Genomic DNA, 18381 nt, shown 5'->3' with positions numbered 1-18381 from the left:
GAGGCGGAACTATGGCGCACCACCTCACGTTGTTTCCAGTCGGAGTTAGATTTTGAAGGTTCCGCCGGTAAACACAGGCACGCCTGTGAACTCACGTGTGAGTGAGATGAAAAACAACAAAAAGCAAAATAATGCGTCTAAGAATGGAAAGTTTAAACCCGGATCAAAGAGGCGAGAAAACAAATGCATCGTCTCCTTTGACGATAAAGACAGACAGTGAGTTTGGGAGTCTTAATCATCGCTGTTAGCATGCGTCTGTTAGCATTAGCCTCTATTTCAAGACTGTCTTACTTCAACCACGAGCTGCGTTGCCGTTTGTAAAAATGTTTTCCGCGCCGTTAAGCCGCTCCTTACGATGCCGATCCAACTTGTGTTCCTCCAGGGAATATCTCACAGGCTTCCACAAGAGGAAGGTGGAACGAAGGAAAGCAGCTGTGGCCGAACTTCAGAAGAAAATAAAAGAGGAGCAGAAGCGAGTGAGAGAAGAGGTGAGTGTGTGAGTGGCCGTGAAGATGAAGGAGAAGAAGCGAAGTTGACTTGGCCTTGCCACTGCAGAGGCATAAAGAATACATGAAGATGCTGAAGGAACGGAGAGAAGCTCTCGGTGAGTGTCGGCTGTTTGCTCCTGGTTGTTGTTGTTGTTGTTAGTGCTAATGTTGTTCATATCTCGCAGATGAAGCCGAGGACGATCTGGAAGACATGATCACCAGCAAAACAGAGTCTGTGCAGTTCGACCATCCGAATCACACCGTCACCGTGACGACCATCAGTGACCTGGACCTGAGCGGCGGACACCTGCTCGGCCCTGCTCAGGTGAAGCCGTGGAGCTAGTTTGGCAGTCCGACGTGTCAGAAACAAGAAGTCAAGTGCCAGCTTTTCTGCGCAGGTCGACAACAGTGGGGAAGATGAAGAGGAGAAGGGCGAGGGAGAGGAGGAGAAGTCAATGCCGAGGAAAACTGGGAAGCCCATCCTCAACAAGAAGTACGATTTTCATCTGCTCCCTGCTGCTCAGCCAAGTTGACTCGGTGACGCCAGCACCAGATAGATCTTGGCTCGAACCGGGTTCAGTGTACAGGCTGCCCAAACCTTTTCTGCAGCCGCAACTGAGGTGCAGCGAACCTCCTTCATCCTGCCCCCGTTGACTTGGAACCTGACCTCCAGGGGGAGCTGTGCACTCCTGTGCTGGGAAATTTAATGTGTTGTAACTGAAAACCACATGTAGATCTGGAGTGCAGGCAGGAAGCCCTTTGACCGGGTCCGTGGCCCGGCGGTCTCCTCGGACTGAGCCGGACCTCGGGGTGTGACGCTGTGTCTGTGTTGTGTGCAGGATCCAGTCTCTGACGGCGGCGCTCAACAGCTTCACCTCCAAGAGGAAGAGGAAGGGGAAGCAGGAAGGTCGTGGGACGGACAGGAACCCCACCGTCACCGAGTTTAAAAAAAGACCTCTGAAGACCAGCAAGAGGAGGCGGCGCCGGCAGACGGGCCGGACGCACTTTAAGGACTGAGACCAGACAGTTTCGCCACAAGCCAATGGAGTTTGAAGACTGTGGAGTTTGGCATTTTAGCTGGAATCATCTTTTGTACAGTTTGTATCCAAACATGACGAATAAAGACGAGCGTCGGGGACCTTTATTTGGCTGAGTTTGTCAGTGTCGAACGCTCGAATCCTCACCTGTCAAACAGTTCCAGACCGAGTCACATGTTCTTTATTAACTTCCTCCGACTTGTTTGAAATGGACATTTTACAAGGAAGGATGAGCGCAGCTACAGATTTCTATGGTGAAGTGTGAAGAATGCTGACTCAGCAGTTTGGCCTCCTGCGGCGAGCTCGCTGCTCGCCTGTCACTAGCGTCCGCTCAGCTCATACTGCTCCACTGCCGCGACTGAGCAGCGTTTCCTCAGGATGATGAACAGCAGCGTCGCGACGACCAGTAGCAGCAGAAACACGCTGACTCGACAGATGAGGATGATGGTTTGTTATAGTTCCAACCTGCGACACAGCAGCAACATCTGACCTCAGTGTGTCCAGGTTGTGCAATGTGTATATATGTGTCAGCGTTGCTGATAGTGGAACGCGGTGCATTCACTGACCTGGGAGTGTGTAGTCTGCCTCGATCTTCACTTCCTGTCCCTCAAAGAAGCGACAGGTGAACTTCCTGTGGTCGTCCCGCTGCAGCGTCACATTCAGGTGCGACACGCAGCCGTGTTGACTCACGCTCCAGGAGTTCAGACTGACACCCGGCGGCTGCGACATGGACACTAGCAACCCTCCATTGTGGAACCAGCTGCAGCTGGACGAAGACGTGCAGCCGGGAAGCAGAACATCGGCTCCATCTCTGGCGAAGTGACGCTTCTCGCCGCCTCCTCGGGAGAAAGAGAAAGGTCTCAGAGAGAGCCACTTCCCAAAATCCAACAGAGAAGTTGGTGACAGTGGGTTCCTTCTTTCGGTGGCGCAGCTGATCCCGTCGCTTCCTTCCGTATTCTGCAGAGCTGCGTGAAGACACTGATGATGTCATAGCATGGACAGAACTTCTGCTCCTGGGGACAAAGCTCGTCTCGGCCTGACCAAGTGTCTCGGTACCAGTTCGCTCTCCCTGCTTCTTGTTTCAGACGAATGACTAATTCCAAACTCACACTGGTTAAAGCAGGTCATCACTGAGACTCTCCTCTACGGTCTCATGGCTTCATTCTGCTGTGTGCGTGAGCTTGGCAGTTTCTTCCAGGAAACAGGGTAAACCCTGCTGCGGCTGACAGAAGTAACCATCACCATCCAGACTATATCTGAGGGCAAACATGGCCGCCACCACGCCGGGCCTCTGAGGCCCTCAGTGTCCTCGCAGCCCCGCCCTCACCTTGTTACTTATTTAGGGTCAGCTGAACCAGCGCATGGCAGCTGCCACCACCTTCATTTCGCTTTCTAAAGACGCTGACATCTGATCCAAGCCGATCCACGCCGACTCCAGTTGGGCCCGGTTGCCACGGCGCCGCAGAGCCAGCAGCAGGAGTGGAGCTGGAGCGTTGGAGCTGGAGAGACGATGTGGATGGCTGCCACTCCTGATATCAGGTGAGGAGAACACTTTTATCAGTCACTTCCTCGGCTGCTCACAGACCTGGGATCAGTTCGACACCTCGCTGTGCAGTTCTGAGTGGAGAGCTGATCCAGTTTGTAGGGATTCTGTTTCACACTCACCGCGGGACGCTCACTCACCGGTGTCTCCAACTGTTTCTTTACAAGTGTCAGGTGAGTCCAGTGTTTACTGATCAGACGTTTACCTGGCAACTGTCAACATCAGACACCCAAGAGATGTGTGTCCTTAACATGGATAGATAGATGGATAGATACATGGATGGATGGATGGATGGATGGATAGATAGATGGATAGATAGATAGATAGATAGATAGATAGATAGACATAAATTCTTGAACTTCTCACTCCCTTCTCCTTCCCAGGTATTTCATCATGCTGTAAGACCCTTGTCCCGTGTGATGGGCAGCTGGACACCCCTCTGCCCCACACTCTCAAAATGCCCCCCACTGGAGAGGAGCCCGTCTGCCCCAAGTTCCAGCCCAACATCTTCGACCCCTCCCGCTGCCACGACTGCCTGCGGCAGCGGCATCTGCACTCTGGCGGGGAGGCCACGCAGAAGCCTGCCACCCGGCCAGAGAAGGGCGTCCTGCTGACCCCGATCTCGTCTCAGACCGAGGACAGAGAGGCCAGCAGCAAGGTGAGAGCACACCACACCCACACCAGTGACAGCACCACCACAGTGATGGAGCGAAGCAAATACACAAACCCCACAGACAGAAAAACAATTTCGAAACCCCACAAATAATCCAGAGAACTGAATCCCACAACAAGACTGACAATACACTCTGCACAAACACAACACTAAATAAATACACAAACCCGAATGAAAACCCTGGAGAAGGAAACACAACACTCATGCCGGTAAAAGACACAACAGAAGAAAACCAAAACAATCAGAGCGCAAACAGAAACTCCAAAGAAAAAGCCCACATGGTGACGATCACAACACTCAAAGAAAACACAACACCCACTGAAACAAACCCAACACACATCACACACACGGACTTCAGGATTTATTTTAGTTGTGTGTCAGAACTCAGTTGCCCGTCTGAAACCGAGTGACACTACAAGTCAATGAATGATTGATGAGCAAAAGCCACCGGCGGCTCCAGTTTCAGAGGTGGCCGAACGGGCTAGCGAGGACCCACTGGAGAGCAGGGTGCTTCAGGATCAAGCTCGGTGGTTGTGTCCTCTGTTGCTGTGTTCAAATATTTCTGCAACCGTCATGGCCGCGTTGTGATTGGCTCGCCTTACCGTCCAATCAGGAGGACTGGGACGAGGCGTCGCAGGTGAGCAGTTGCCTGGCGGATGGCGCCGACGAGGGCAGCCGCTTGTGCATCCTGAGCCCGGACTGCGAGCTCTACATCTACGACGACAGCCAGAGCACTGACAGGTGAGGCGGGCATCTTCATAAGAGCAGAGTTATGTATAAGGAGACAACAAAACTGCAGTAATATGTTATGATGCGTCTGATAATTTGACTCTTAAACATCAGCTTAGTCCTATAATGTCATTCTATCTTTATTCATTAAACAGTGGAACAAAATCAACAGAAATTCATCTCAGTAAAATATTTAAAACACTTTGGAAAAGAAGTTTTAATAATTGCTCAAAATTCTGTTTTTATTTGAACATTTTCAACTGTGTTTTTTTAATTTAATTTTGCACCTTATAGTTAGACATTAGCTCCGAACTCTGCCTTGGGTCATCAACAGTTGTTGTTGCTACAACTGACATGCTAACATGCTGCTAACAGCTAGCATTACAGAGAGACATTTTTTAGGTTTGGGTCTCCCAGTAGAGACACACTGGTGTCAGAGCCAGGAAACAGATATTGTTATCTTCCTGCCATGCTAGCGGCCGCGACAACAGTGACTTCCAGGATTACAGCGGCTCAGTCAGCACAGAGGACGACTACCTTCCTGTCCGTCGTGGCTGCAGCAAACTCAGCATGACTCGACTGGACCCGCCTCCACATCGTCCGAACCCTTGTGCCTGGATGGAGGAGGCTCGGAGCAGAGACGACTTCACGAGACGTCCAGGTACACAAAGTCACGACACCTCAAGTTGTGAAGGATCTGCGCTCCGCTAGCTTGACACTCCAGTTAACTTCCTGCACTTGACCATATCAGATCCAGTTACAGGTGTGCTTTACCTGGCAGTGCTGTTTGATGTCAGCAGCTGAGGTGTCACAGCTATTATCAGTAATACAATATACTGTGGGTCGTGTCAGGGAGATCTGGAGTTTAGTGGCGACACCAGTGATATTGCTCCTTGTTGCTATTTCTGTCTCAAAGTTATATCCATCCTCGCAGGGTTCAAGGAAGACCGAGGCCATCGGGAAAGTGGTTACTTCTCCTTGGGGAGGGCGGCAGGCGGCCGTTCAGCTCAAGTAAGCGCGGACTCCACTCCCTATCGTCACCTTGAAAGGGGTCACCCACTTTTCAGGACCACAAACGTGGAGCCAAAAGACACTATACCATTCAGGAACCCTAATCTCGGTGTAGCATCTGAAAGGCAGATTCCAGAAGTGGCGAATGAAGACATCCCCGTGGAGATACCGCCACCGGATCCTTACGAGGTTGCTGTGGAAGTTGAAGCGCAAGTAGGCCCTCGCTCTCCAAGTCCGACTCCTTTTAAAATAGCCGAGTCGCTGGCCTCAAATACTCGGAAAGGCAGTTCACGTGTGAGGAGCAACGCTCCCAGTCACACTGCCGTCACGCCATCCGGACGCTTCGATTCCCCAAGACAAGGGTCCACGCTTCTATCTCGCTCCTCATCTCCCACTCGAAGTACATCGACGTTCAGGCACAGTGAGTTCCCCTCGTCCCTCACCCGGACATGCTTTGAGGGTCCAAGAGCTGCTCAGATGAAAGAGTCAAGGGCCAGAGGATCCTCACCAGATCCCACAGGGCGACGTCTTGACTCAGGCACTTTGCCCAGAAACTTCAAAGCTTTCGCTGGTTCGGTAAAATCCCAAACCAGTGCTGTTTCAGATTTTAGAAGTGCTTTGAAGAAACCAGAAGGAAGGGAGTCCTTAAATGTCCGAGGTCGTGACGGCAGCAGCTCCACTCATAGGCTCAGAACTCAGAACTGCATGTCACGAGGACAGAACGGTCGAACGTTGTCTCCGACGAGACGGAACGCTGACACCCTGCGTGAGAGTCACACAACCTCCCCGCCAAGAAGAACACACACCTCTCAATCGCTCCTTCGCAAATCCGAGTCGGTAACCTCTTTGAATGGACGAGGTCATCACGGACGTTGCGGTTCACCGATCCGGGAAGGCTACGACATAGAAAATCAAGCTCTGTTGCGTAACGCTAGAAACAAACTCGGTGAGGAAACTGATGAACTCGTCGTTTCTCAAATGGGCCGAGGTGCCGAAACACAGAACCATTCCATCCTTCGTAAGACTCAGTCGAGCACCGTGGGTAGCCCCCAAGGTGGGCACTATCATTCCCCATCTTTGGGCAGGAGAAACTTTGAAGCCTCAAGAAAGGCGGACCTTGGCGGCTCTGTGAAAGGCTGGAGTCGGAATTCCTCTCCAGCACCAAGAAGCTATGAAGCTCCCACTCAGTCAATGTTGCGTAAGTCAGAAGGTAGCACCTCGGCCAGGAGTCGGAGCGAGTTCGGTTCCCTGCCCTCACGGAGAGGCTATAGTTCTCTCGACAGATCCACATCAGCGAAGAGAGAAAGCAGCTTCTCACCTGTGAGAAAAAACCCCACCAGCCGCCACACTTCTCCGTCGAGGACAGGTTCCACTGACCCACCAGGCTACTCTGTGCTCAGGAATGCCACCAACGGGGAACCCAGTCGTTCCTGTAAAGGACGAAACAACTTCAATGACTCAAAATCTGAGGAGAACAGGACAAGGTCGTGGCGCCATTCGACGTCCTCCGTCAGGAGCTCGTCATTATCGCGTGCTGCTTCGCCAGCCCGACAGACACACAGCAATAGAGCAGATCCTGCTGCGGCTGGAATGTTGCAAAGTTCCGCCAGGGGTGTCAGAACCGGACTGCAATCTGGCTCCCAATCCCTGAACGACAAGCGCTTCTCAAACGCAACACCAAGGCCTTCATCTCCACCACTGATCTACATCGGGAGGTTCACCTCCTCTCAGAGTTCCCTGGATTCGCTGGAGTCCGGACAGACGTCGGCAGTGTCCATTGGGCGGACCCGGGAGGAGTACGTTGTTCTCGCAGATGTGCCAAAAGTGAAACTCATCCAACAGAGAGGGGAACACCACCCTGGGCGAGCGCAACACCAACCCACCCCTCGGCGACAGGAACTCTTCAAACCTGCCAGGTGGAACCTAGAAATCGTTTCTGAAGTCTGGATCTGGAGCGTGAGCGTAATGTTGTGTTTGTGTTGCCGCAGCCATTCCCTCACCAAGCTTCCCTCCCGAGAGTGGGACGAGGCTGCTGACACAGAGAGAGACTGGACCTACGCAGGAAGTGGGTTTCTGTCCCGGGCCCAGTCCACAGCGTCATTACAGGTAGAGAGCTTCGTGAAAATCTAAAGGTCAAGACTTCCTCTTCGCTTCATGCTAAACTGTTCGCTCTGAGTCCAACCTTAATGTACCAGGCTCGTCCAGTTCCAAAGTAAAAACATGCGGTTAGCTTTCAGCAGAATTCCCGCCGTCTGCTTCTCATGGTCTCCCTGATGTGTTTCATCCAGAGGTCTGGCAGTCCCACAGCAGAGGAGGGCAGGAGAGGTCGCGCTCAAACATCACAGCAGGTATGTGACGAGGCCGGCTGTGTGTTTGTGTTTGTAAAACTCCTCTATCTTGAATCAATATTGTCGCCACTTCAGAACAAGTTCCTGTCTGTCTAGTTGCCTCCCACGCTCCTTATCGTTCCGTTACATATTCACCTGGCTGCCCGCCCTGCTCTGGCAGGTGATCTCCTGCCGGGGGTTTTTATATTTGCATCGTCTGTCTGCAGACTTCACCCACAGCCTGCAGCCATTTCGTAACGCTGAGTTGTCGGCTGCGGTCTGTTGGGGCATGCGTCGAAATTCTTCAACAGAAACCACTCAGAGAGCATTTTAGGAGGGAGTGGAGTCTGGAGGAGCTCCAGATAGAAAACGGCAGTGGTGCGTTTTATTTTGGAGGTTCCTCCAGAGGCTGTGATTTCTGCTTCTCTTTGATTTCTGTGGTGTTTCGGAGACCAACAGTCGACTCCAGCGACTCCGTGTGACGCTGGTCGGAGTCAGGCTCCAGCCAACACCATCCCTAGCACTTAGTCTTTCGACCTTAACCCACTGTGTTCGTCCGGTTCCAACTGACCCCTCTGAAGTGGCACCCAATTTTGGGGTCACATTTTATTATTTTTGATTATTATCTGATCAGCATCTTCCATGACTTAATCAGCAAAGCAATCGACAGATGAGTCTTGTGCGTAGACAGTTTGGGTCATGGATGTGAAGGTTTGGAGGCTCATGCTGTAAATAATGACCTCAGGCCAATTCTGGATGTACTGGGAAAACTGGCGACAAGATTAGCAATGAGCGATTAATTGTACTGAAAAAACAACAACAACTATATCGTCAAGTATGCTACAGCTGACAACTGCTGAAGTTATTACTCATATGAGTCTAGAAACAAAACAGACGAGCCGACACAGTATAACACGAACTCAGTTGATAAAAGTTAGCATGCATGCAAAAGTGACAGACCAACCAAAAGACATGAAGTTCAACGTTTGAGTCAAAAATGTGTCTTATTTTATGAACCAATGAAGATAAAGTCCACATTTCTGCGTGAAGTTTCCCAAATATTTCACCTGATAATGTGCTTTAATGGACGGGGGCTGCGGTGGCTCCGCCCCTGGCTCCGCCCCTGCAGGTCCCCGGATGTCACTTCAGTTGTCGAGTTTGCTTTCTCACACGGTTCCGCCCAGGAAGTGTCTGGCGAGCTGCTTGAGTCCAGAAGATCGGTCAAAGTTTCACCAGCCTTTCATTCTTGACGCTATAAAGCGGTGGTTGTCGAGCTGGAGCGTGACGGAACTTTGTTGCGTCTGCAAATGGCGGGGTGGTTTCCGAGCGTCGGGGTTCCGAGATCCACTTAACCGAAACAACCCCTTGTGTGCGAATAATCTGCTCTGAAAAAAAAAAAAGAAGGCTTCGCTCGTATGACTTAACGGTTCTTTTTCTTTCCCGACCCAAACCGGATCCTGTCGTCATGACGGTGAGTTGCGTGTTTCAGTCTCCAACTGTCACTTTTGCTTCTTTTCACCTCAACAGTCGAATTCACGCCAAGTTAGTCCGGACGTGTTCGCAGTTCTAAGAGTAAAATCTCATTATTTCCAATGAAGCCAGCGCTGAACTCGCATGATGAAGTTCAATATTTACCGTTCACTGCGGTCCGAGCGTGATGTATAGGAATCGTTTGTGGTTCACTTTACACCCTGAAATCCAGCGTAACCTCGCAGATTCACTCATATCTGACTCTTCACCTGTTGCTGCTTTGTGGCTTGAGCTTTGGACCTGGGTTTCCGAGTCATTCCTGCGCCAGAGTGCGGGTGCGAACTCATGTTGTTCAGGCGCAGCTTGTTTACATCAGAAGGTAGTTTCACATCCCTCACCTTGCATTGTCAGCTGAGGTGGTTCAGGTGTCGACCCAGAGAGGCCACGACCTTGAGGTGGCCCAGGATGCAGTGGGGGAGCGGTTCCAGAACCTTGTGGAGATGTCGATCTGGAGAGGGTTGAGACTGAGCTCTGTCTCAGAACCGAGACCGCTCCTTGGTCATCATGGTCCGGTTACCTGGCAAGTCACGCGTGCCCCTCCGAGGCGGCGTGTTTGCACATGTGTGATGTCGAAGGGTGCACACCATTTCTTGACTTGGTCTTATGAGGAAGGAAGAATTCGACCGTGCTGCTACTTCTCCATCAAAGCGGCTTCAGGCGGCGGTCGTGCTTCGTGGGTCACAGAAGGCGGTTGTTGCTTGGTGTCTAGTTTTGTGGAACAAGTCTCTTTGCTCTCAACTCTGGGACTGTTGTCTCTGGGGGTCAGAGGTCATCCATCTGCAGCTGCGTCTCCATTGGTGGATAACAAAAACTTTTCATTTTAAAGGTCATGATGACTTAAAAAAATGTAGTAGTCATTCTTCGCAATTTTTTTTTGGACATATAATTATTTCTTCAGTTTTGCCTTCTCATTTTTGTTACATTAATAATTGATGTTGTGTAATGTTCTATGGATGAGGGTCAAATAAATGATGAAATAAATGCTGTTATAAAAGAATAGATAAATGCATGCTAATATTTGTTGTTGTATACCATACTTATTGATGAGTTATGCATGCATTTAAAAAACTATATATGTTTATTTCTATCTTTATTATGACCTATGTTTCTTTGGATTTCCACATTTGTTTACGTCCACATTTCTCCACTTGGTCTGAGGAAAAGTGAATATGTAGACTAAGTGTTGCGGTCCTTAACTGGTTGGGCTTCAGGTCCCAATAGATCCCGTCGTCTGGGGCCCTCTGAGGACATGGATCTGTGGGGTCAAAGGTCGAGGTGTAACTCTAGTGACACAGCAGCATTATGTCACGTTATATGCAGCATAAATCTTGTTTAAGTGTTGCTGTCCAGCTGCTGCGGCTGATGTTGATCACGTGTGCCTTGATCTTGAGGGTGTCAAAGGCAACACAGTCTAGGTAAGAGGATCTCGGCCTTGTCCAGGAATATGGCTCAGTAGAGACGACGCCAGCGGAACCTCGGCTGCAGCCGCTCACCTCTCTGTGGAGCTGATGACAGAAGCTTCACTGTGGAATGTGCTTGCTGCTCAGATAAGGAGAGCGAGTGGTCTAATCTTAATCTGGGATCATCTGGAGATGCCTGCAGCCTGTGACACGCTGATGGCAGCGAAACTGAACTTTAGATTTACGGCGAACTGCTCAAGTCGATGCTGTTTTCCGACCAGTGTCGGGTCGACAGGACGATCAGCGACTATTATATTATTTCGTGGTGAATCATATTGAAATGACCAAAAGGTCCCACCAAAAACCGTTGTCTGTGTGGAGCAGTGTCTCACCTTCTGCTGCCTCCTCCACAGCCCGACCTCCTCAACTTCAAGAAGGGATGGATGTCCAAGCTGCACGAGAGCGGCGAGGTGAGTCGCAGCCTGATTCCTTCTTTTATTTATCATCGCATTTAAGGCGTCAGTTTTGTTTCTTCATCCATGTTTTTTCTTATTTAGCAATTTCAATTTATTAGCTTTTATTAGCTATTTATAATTCTCCATCTTTTAATTTTGATTTATTTCTAAAAATGATTCTTTTCTCTTCGTTTTAATTTTTGTTCTTTCAAAATCGGTATTTTTTTTCTCAGTGAAGTGGATTTATTTATTAGTATTGTTTTATTGTCTATCTTTTAATGTTGATTTATGGATGAGTATTTCCATGAAGTGAATGATCCTGACTGTCTCCTGTGTTGCTCAGTGGACGAAGCACTGGTTTGTTCTGACTGATGCTGGACTCAAGTACTACCGCGACTCCAGCGCTGAGGAGGTGAGCTTCAGGTGTGTGACGTGAGCAGACGCAGGAACTGTGCTGCTCTGTTCTGTGCTGCAGAAGGACGACATTGATGGGGAGATTGACCTCAAGTCCTGCGTGAAAGTGTCCGAGTTTGACGTGGAGAAGAACTACGGCTTCCAGATTCAGGTGCTCCAGCTCTTTGTCCCCTGGCGGGCCACGCCCCAGCTCAGTTTCCAGTCGTCCTCCTTCTCTCCGACCCGCCTGACTCGGCTTTTGTCCCGCAGACTCGCGAGGCCGTGTTCACGCTGTCCGCCATGACGGCCGGAATCAGGAGGAACTGGATTGAGGTTCTGAAGAAGAGCATCCGGCCCAGCAGCTCCCCGGACCTGACTCAGTAATGGGACAGGAAACCACCCGGACCGGGGGCCAGAGCCGGCCTCACAGTCTCCCCTCTCACGTTCCTCTGCAGGCTCCCCGACAGCAGCAGCGACAAGGAGAACTCCCACACCCGCTTCCCGCTCTCGTCCCGCCGTCCGTCCTCCCGCCACGGTGACGCCCCACCGGAGCTCCTGACCTCGGTGGCTCCAGCTCAGCGCAGGTTCGACTACGTGGAGCTGTCGCCCGTGTCGGCGAGGGAGGCGAGCGAAGGCCAGGGCCGCGCGGACTCCACCAGCAGCCAGTGGGAGGCGGTGTTGTCCAGGAAGACCACGGGCAACAACCAGAGGCACAACGTGGAGGCGGAGATCGAGCAGAAGTGGGCGGAGTTTGAGCGCCTGCCTCTGAAGGAGATGAGCTCCATCCCGTCCGCGGGGCTGCGACCTTCAGCCGACGAGGCGCTGCAGAGGGAGGTAGTGCGTGGATTGATTTTTCTAATTTGCAAACGAACCAAGATGCAAATTAACTTTTCATCGCTGCGATGAAGTTTCCTCTTTCTGCCAACTCACTCCTCTTCCTCGTCTGCATCAGCGCGTTTGCAAACGTCCCTGTCACGTGAGCACAGAAACACAAAAGGCTGGGCTCTGTGGCTCCGTGGCCCCGCCGCCTCTCAGCCTCACTCATTTGGCCCCGAGTTTTGAGCCGTTTCTGCTGGTTTTTACTTCCCAGGGAGTTTGAACGACGAAACGCTGATGTAGAAGCTGCTTCTCTGTGTGACTGCTGTGTCGTGTGCCGTGCCTGTTGAAACTTGAGCAACACTTTAAAATCCATTGAGCCATGACATTAACATTTATTCCTGTTATTATTATTATTATTACTCTACTGTGACAAATATTGATTCATTTTAATTTCATTTTTGCATGAAATATTTATATATTGATCCTCTCAGGATATTTATTTCATTTTTAATGTTTTCTAAACTTGGATTTCAATTTTTTTTATTTATTTAGAATTGCATGTGTATGTTTTATTTTCATCACATTAAAATCAAGTTACACTATTTTATTTCATACTTAGTTTATAATATTTTTTTTATTTTATTCGTGTTGTTTTTGTTGTTCAGTAATTCAGCCAATATTAAACATATGTATTTTTTTTAAATTGTTTTCCCAGCTATATTTAAAAAAATATATATTTTTTTAATGATATTTAAAAAGAAATATTTGATATTTTGTTGACTGTGTCTTCAGCTTTGATTCTTTCAATGGAAGCGCTGACCCGAGTGTGTGTGAGCTTTACCTCCGTCCTCTCTCCACTCAGGTGGCGTCACTGAGGCGGCAGCTGGAGCAGCTGCAACCGGGGGGGAGGGAGGGAGGGGATCGAGGGGGCTGTGGTGCAGGCGCCCCCTGCGGCCGCAGCCTGGCGGCCGTGGAGCGGGCACACCGGCAGGCGCTGGAGGAGATGCAGAGGCAGCACGAGCGGCAGGTGACGGAGCTGCAGACGGAGAAGGAGCGGCTGCTGCTGCAGGAGGAGCAGGACACGGCTCGAGGTCAGGGGTCACGGGAGGGCGCCTCCTCGTCGGGGGGAATGTTGGCTGTGGTTGTTGGTAGTGCTGGTCCAAAATTGAAATCTTCCTCTAGTTTAGTTTCCCTCCATCCTCAGACTTTGTTTTCCACGTCCTTTATGCTGCTCAGCATCAGCCTGTCCCAATTTTACTCCCCTTTTCTAAAAAGTTGGACGTTTCTGATGGTGGAGGAGAGCTAGAGGGCGCTGCTAGCGGCGGCCGATGAAGCATGTCAGGGTTGGGGGAGGCTCCCCCGAGCTCCTGCTAAATTGGGGATCTGAAACCATGAGACTCTAACTGCCGTGTGTGTGTGTGTGTGTTAGTGATGGAGGCTCTGAAGAGGAAGCACCAGGAGGAGCTGGAGCGGGAGGTGGAGCGGGTGAAGCGGCTTGGCAGCGGCCTGCTGGACACGCACACGCTGGCGTCACAGCAACAGTGAGTCTCGCTGCTCGCTCGGGTTTCTTTGGGCCTCCTCGGGTCCCTGAAGCTGCCGGGGCTCCGTCACCATGACGACTGCTGGCTCTGCTCAGGCACTCCAGGAATGTGGAATAACTTGGCTGAGTCCGACTGACTGGACCTGGAAACCCTCTGAAGCTTTGATGTTTTCTGGGGTTGAGACAGTTCATTGGTGCATGTGTCCGCCCTGCAGGACGGAGGCTCGGGCCCTGCAGAGGGAGCTCTCTGGGCTGTCGGAGCGCTACTCGCAGAAGTGTATGGACTTGAACCGGGCGGAGCAGGACAGCGCCAAGCGAGAGTGGGAGATCGTCCGGAAGGAGCGAGAGCTGGAGCAGCTGAGGAGTGAGAACCAGGTGGGAGGTGTGGCCCCCGAACTCGGTGAAGGTCGCGACTCAGCGTGGTGAATCTTCACAGGACTTGAAGACCCGATTGAAAGAAGAGATCGGGCGGAGGCGATCGGCCGCCTCTGAACTGAGTCCAGAGAGCGACAGGGAAGGGGACACCTGTGAGCTGGAGGTTCGTCTGATGCTTTAACCCATGAGTCGGAGAGGCGCTCTCCAGACCAGGATGCCTCCTGTGACGCTGAAACATCTGGGCAGGTGTGACCTCATGCATGTTGCCTCCTGCTCCCCAGGTTCTTCTGCGGATGAAGGAAAGTGAGATCGAGTACTTGCACCGGGAGATCAGCTGCCTGAGGAACGAGCTGCAGTTCCTCAACAAGGTGAGCAGCAGGCGGATTTCAGAGAATGTTGATCCTCCAACAGCTCTGGAGTTTAGTGTTTTTGAGCTCCTGGAAAACTCCAAATCCCAGACGGGTGAGGTGAAAGTAGGTCGATGGGTTCATGTTTCTCCGTCTGAAGCAAACTTGCAGACAAAAGGACGTGTGGTTGGAATAACAGTGAGAAAACAGTCTGTTTAAGAGCCTCGTGGCTGTTGTGGAGATCACAAGTTGAGGGAGAACAACTTTCAACTTGGGTTGAAACTGTTCACATGAGAAGAGTGAGGTGTGTGTGTGTGTCCGCAGGAAAAGCGTCTGGCCTGCGAGCGCTACGCTGAGGTCCGCGAGGAGCTGAGCGGGATGAAGGGCCGGAATGAGCGGGAGATCCAGAGTTTGAAGGAGCACTTGAGACTGACCATGGAGGCCCTGCAGGAGGGGCAGAAGCTGGGCAACAGTTTGGATCACTGACACCAGGACCAACCAGGTTGGGCTCATGCTGGAGCCGCGCAGACGCACCTGGTGACTAACGTAACTGCTGTTTGCTCCGCAGCTGACTGAACCACGAGCCAGCGGACGTTCGTGCCTTACATTTCATTCTTCCGACGACGACGATGACGGCGGCGAGCTGTTTTCTCTACACTGGACCCCACACACACACACACACACGTGACGACAAAAACTGCACTATTTTTTCGAGTCTTAAAACTGGATTTTTACTTTTCGGCGACGCTGAAGCCTCCCGACGTTTACAGAGGAGCCGCCGCCTTCTCGGGTGTCGTCGTCACGGTGACGCCACGTTTTGGGATCTTTGTTTTAAATGTCATCATTTGTGTTTTATATGTAAAGACGTTTTTGCGTTATTCACAACACACCTGCAGCTTCCGGATCAAACGAGTGTTGACGCGCTTTTACCAGCTTGTAGTCGCCTTTTTTTATTTTTGTACCTTTCCTCATCACCAACGTGTCGCTGAGATGAGCCAACTTTTCTATTGAGCATTTGTATTGTGACGGAAGTCTTGGTCAAAAGAGCATATTTAATGTACCATAGAACCAGAATCGTAAATTATACACATCCTGCAGTCAATAAACGGAAGTGTCTTCTCGCTCCTTGTTCGTCATTCATTCATTTAATGTTCAGTCAATGTTGACTCCATACTTAAATTCCAATTTGCTTTACATCAATCTTAAAATCAAACAAGAACAAATTCTTCCTGCTGAAGAAGAGGCGCCCCTTGGAATTACGACCAGTAGGTGGCGCAATGGCGGAAATGACAACTAAACTAAACTAGTCACTTGGCTCCTTTTAGCAGGTGTTTTCATGTGTTGTTTTAATGTCGCCGATTATAATGTGACAAAGATAGTGGGTATACAGTGTAATTGGTACTTGAAGATGTCTAAAATAAATATATATAATAAAATGATATAAATAAACATATAACAATATATTTGTGTCCACTAGGTGGCGGTGCTGTTCGCTACCGCAGAATAAGAAAGGAACCGGCAGTGACGACACCGCAGCTGTCATGGCGTCCACAGCAGCGACCCGAGCCGCAGCTGGTGCTGCGAAAGTCGTCAAACCGATTTTTAGTCGAGATCTGGATGAAGCCAAGCGGCGGGTCCGGGAGCTTTACCGGGCCTGGTACCGAGAGATTCCGAATGCAGGTATGCGGGGCTGATCTGGCCGTCAGATGACGGGAAAAATCCGCGAGCGTCAAGGTCGCGTCTGTGGGAGCCAACGAGCCTGAAAAATAAATGAGGCAAACAGGAGCGCCGTTTCGGTGACGGGCAGATTAAGTATTCAACTTGGCATTGGATTATACTTCCTCATGAAAATATTGTGGTCGAAAAAAAAACAGAAACGAGATCGATGTTGTTGCTTAGGTGCTGATGTATTTGTTCATAATGTTTTATGATTCAGGACCTGAAAGATATTTTTCAATGCATCTCTTTATGAAAACAGCTTTGCTTTTTGAAAATGACACAATTTTTTCTAGTTTTACTTGGGTTCTGAGTTTCTAAATGGGTGTTATTGAATGGTCCAGATGCTCAGACTGGTGATTTTTACAGTGCTGCTTTTTAAAAGAAGAACTTGAGGAGATGCATTTTGAGTGATTTCGACTCGTTCAGCTCAGTGTTGTTGTCCCTCCTCAGTGACCATGTACCAGCTGGACATCAGTGCACAACAGGGCCGAGCCAAGGTGAGGGAGATGTTCAACAAGAACAAGCAGGTGACCGACCCGCGAGTCATCGACATGTTGGTCATCAAGGTGAGTGAGACTTGTAAAGATGCCAAGCTGAAAGAGCAAGTCCAACGGCCAAAGAATGATTCTTGCAAATCTATAAATTCAAGATGAAGCTTTGACATGTTTTATGATTTATTTGCCACAAACCTGATGAGCCAAAGCGCCTCTGCTGCAGGGCAAGATGGACCTGGAGGAGACGATCCACGTGTGGAAGCAGAAGACTCACCTCATGCGATACTTCTCGGAGACGCAGGAGGCGCAGCCCGCCGACTTCATGTCCAAGTTCTACCATGGCCATGACCCTTGACCTTTTGTTTGTATGATCCGCTTTTGTCTTGTGAGCAGGCTGTCTGTAAATACACTTGTAACAACTCCACACCCGAGTCTCCTCATGTAGGTTGATAGACACCAACTACTCAAGTCAACCATAGACTGTAAGAAAGAGAATCAAAGTGTATTCTGGTTCATAAAGGACGACAAATGAATAACAGACACTAAAGTTATCGATCTGACTGACTTCAGGTTGTGCTGCTCTTGGGTACTGTACCAATTTTGTGGCTCAACAGACAGCAGGCACTTTCACTCAGGGTGACTCCCTCACGTTTTTTTGTTTACATTTTGACCTCAAATCTCGAGCTACTCAGTTAAAATATCTATTTAACAAGGTGATAGAAACTAAGTCTGATGTAGTTATTATTTATATTTTATCGTTTGTTATATATAATGAATTAGTGGAGGGGTTGTTGTAGTTCCTTCCTCCCACATTAGGGGATGATGGATTTCCCCGACTGTTAAACAGGAGAACAGGAAAAAACGTCGTTTAAATCGCTGATCAGTGTGATCAACGGTCAATGCCCTGCTAGTATGGGTTCCACTCGGAGTTTCCTGGTGCTCTACTGCCCCCAGCTGGTGAGGGTTTGGTTCTACACCAACAACGGGGTTGCAATCGGTGTCGAGGTGATTTTATTTAGCGTCAGAACATGGACCTGACTGGGTGTAAAAGGTCACGTGGGGACGGGATAGGCGTCGGGACAGGACGATCGAAGACAGCCAGTGAGGTTGGTGACGCCTGTGGACATGGACGTGCGTGACGCTGGTCACTAGTCGAAGCTTGCACTGCTGGTTATGTTGAACAGGCAGAGGGTTCAGGGAAGATCCAGTCCCGCAAGGCATCTCGCAAAGTAGGCGAGTCACCTCAGCAGGCGGACCTGTCCCCTTTCAAAAATTCCTCTCGTATTGCACGAGGACACGGGCGTCACCCCGCATCGTTATTTTCCTTACTCATCAGTTTAAGGCATAACCAGCCAAACGCCGAGTGCGAGGCTTAGTCAATAGCGCCGTAAGTTTCAGTAACGGTGCTGCTACAGCGTTCTATTACCTAGCTATTATGCAGTCACAAATAGCTGGTATTAATAGTCACATTACACGCAAATCAACAAAATTGATGTGAATA

The 18381-nt window shown here is 50.1% G+C and overlaps 4 protein-coding genes and 1 non-coding gene across 5 annotated transcripts; 4 read left to right on the top strand and 1 right to left on the bottom strand.

The window, feature by feature from the left end:
- The first annotated feature begins 46 nt into the window (after window positions 1-46).
- Window positions 47-1632, top strand: nol12 (nucleolar protein 12). Its single transcript, XM_053852927.1, has 6 exons — window positions 47-216; window positions 383-488; window positions 556-604; window positions 674-813; window positions 887-981; window positions 1328-1632. Exons 1-6 carry the CDS (start codon window positions 107-109, stop codon window positions 1503-1505), a joined length of 678 nt encoding a protein of 225 aa, XP_053708902.1. The 5' UTR covers window positions 47-106; the 3' UTR covers window positions 1506-1632.
- Window positions 1633-3035: 1403 nt separating this feature from the next.
- Window positions 3036-7925, top strand: LOC128750513 (serine/arginine repetitive matrix protein 2). Its single transcript, XM_053850693.1, has 9 exons — window positions 3036-3064; window positions 3109-3241; window positions 3496-3726; window positions 4355-4482; window positions 4947-5131; window positions 5405-7397; window positions 7470-7587; window positions 7770-7829; window positions 7905-7925. Exons 1-9 carry the CDS (start codon window positions 3036-3038, stop codon window positions 7923-7925), a joined length of 2898 nt encoding a protein of 965 aa, XP_053706668.1.
- Window positions 7926-8951: 1026 nt separating this feature from the next.
- On the top strand, window positions 8952-15788 carry triobpb (TRIO and F-actin binding protein b). Its single transcript, XM_053852917.1, has 13 exons — window positions 8952-9279; window positions 11152-11208; window positions 11537-11605; window positions 11669-11758; window positions 11857-11966; window positions 12042-12420; window positions 13268-13496; window positions 13835-13946; window positions 14161-14320; window positions 14382-14483; window positions 14602-14688; window positions 14992-15169; window positions 15236-15788. The coding sequence occupies exons 1-12, from the start codon at window positions 9274-9276 to the stop codon at window positions 15151-15153; spliced, it is 1563 nt and encodes a 520-aa protein (XP_053708892.1). The 5' UTR covers window positions 8952-9273; the 3' UTR covers window positions 15154-15169; window positions 15236-15788.
- A 371-nt stretch (window positions 15789-16159) lies between these two features.
- Window positions 16160-17304, top strand: ndufa6 (NADH:ubiquinone oxidoreductase subunit A6). The gene is made up of 3 exons (XM_053852929.1): window positions 16160-16347; window positions 16837-16952; window positions 17104-17304. Exons 1-3 carry the CDS (start codon window positions 16209-16211, stop codon window positions 17233-17235), a joined length of 387 nt encoding a protein of 128 aa, XP_053708904.1. The 5' UTR covers window positions 16160-16208; the 3' UTR covers window positions 17236-17304.
- Window positions 17305-18075: 771 nt separating this feature from the next.
- Window positions 18076-18226, bottom strand: LOC128751698 (U12 minor spliceosomal RNA). Its single transcript, XR_008413275.1, has one exon. It is a non-coding gene; the product is annotated as a U12 minor spliceosomal RNA (small nuclear RNA).
- Window positions 18227-18381: the final 155 nt, after the last annotated feature.

This window comes from Synchiropus splendidus, chromosome 19 (genome assembly GCF_027744825.2).
Source record: "Synchiropus splendidus isolate RoL2022-P1 chromosome 19, RoL_Sspl_1.0, whole genome shotgun sequence".
Classification (NCBI taxonomy): domain Eukaryota; kingdom Metazoa; phylum Chordata; class Actinopteri; order Syngnathiformes; family Callionymidae; genus Synchiropus; species Synchiropus splendidus.
This window is presented reverse-complemented; position numbering and strand designations above follow the sequence as displayed.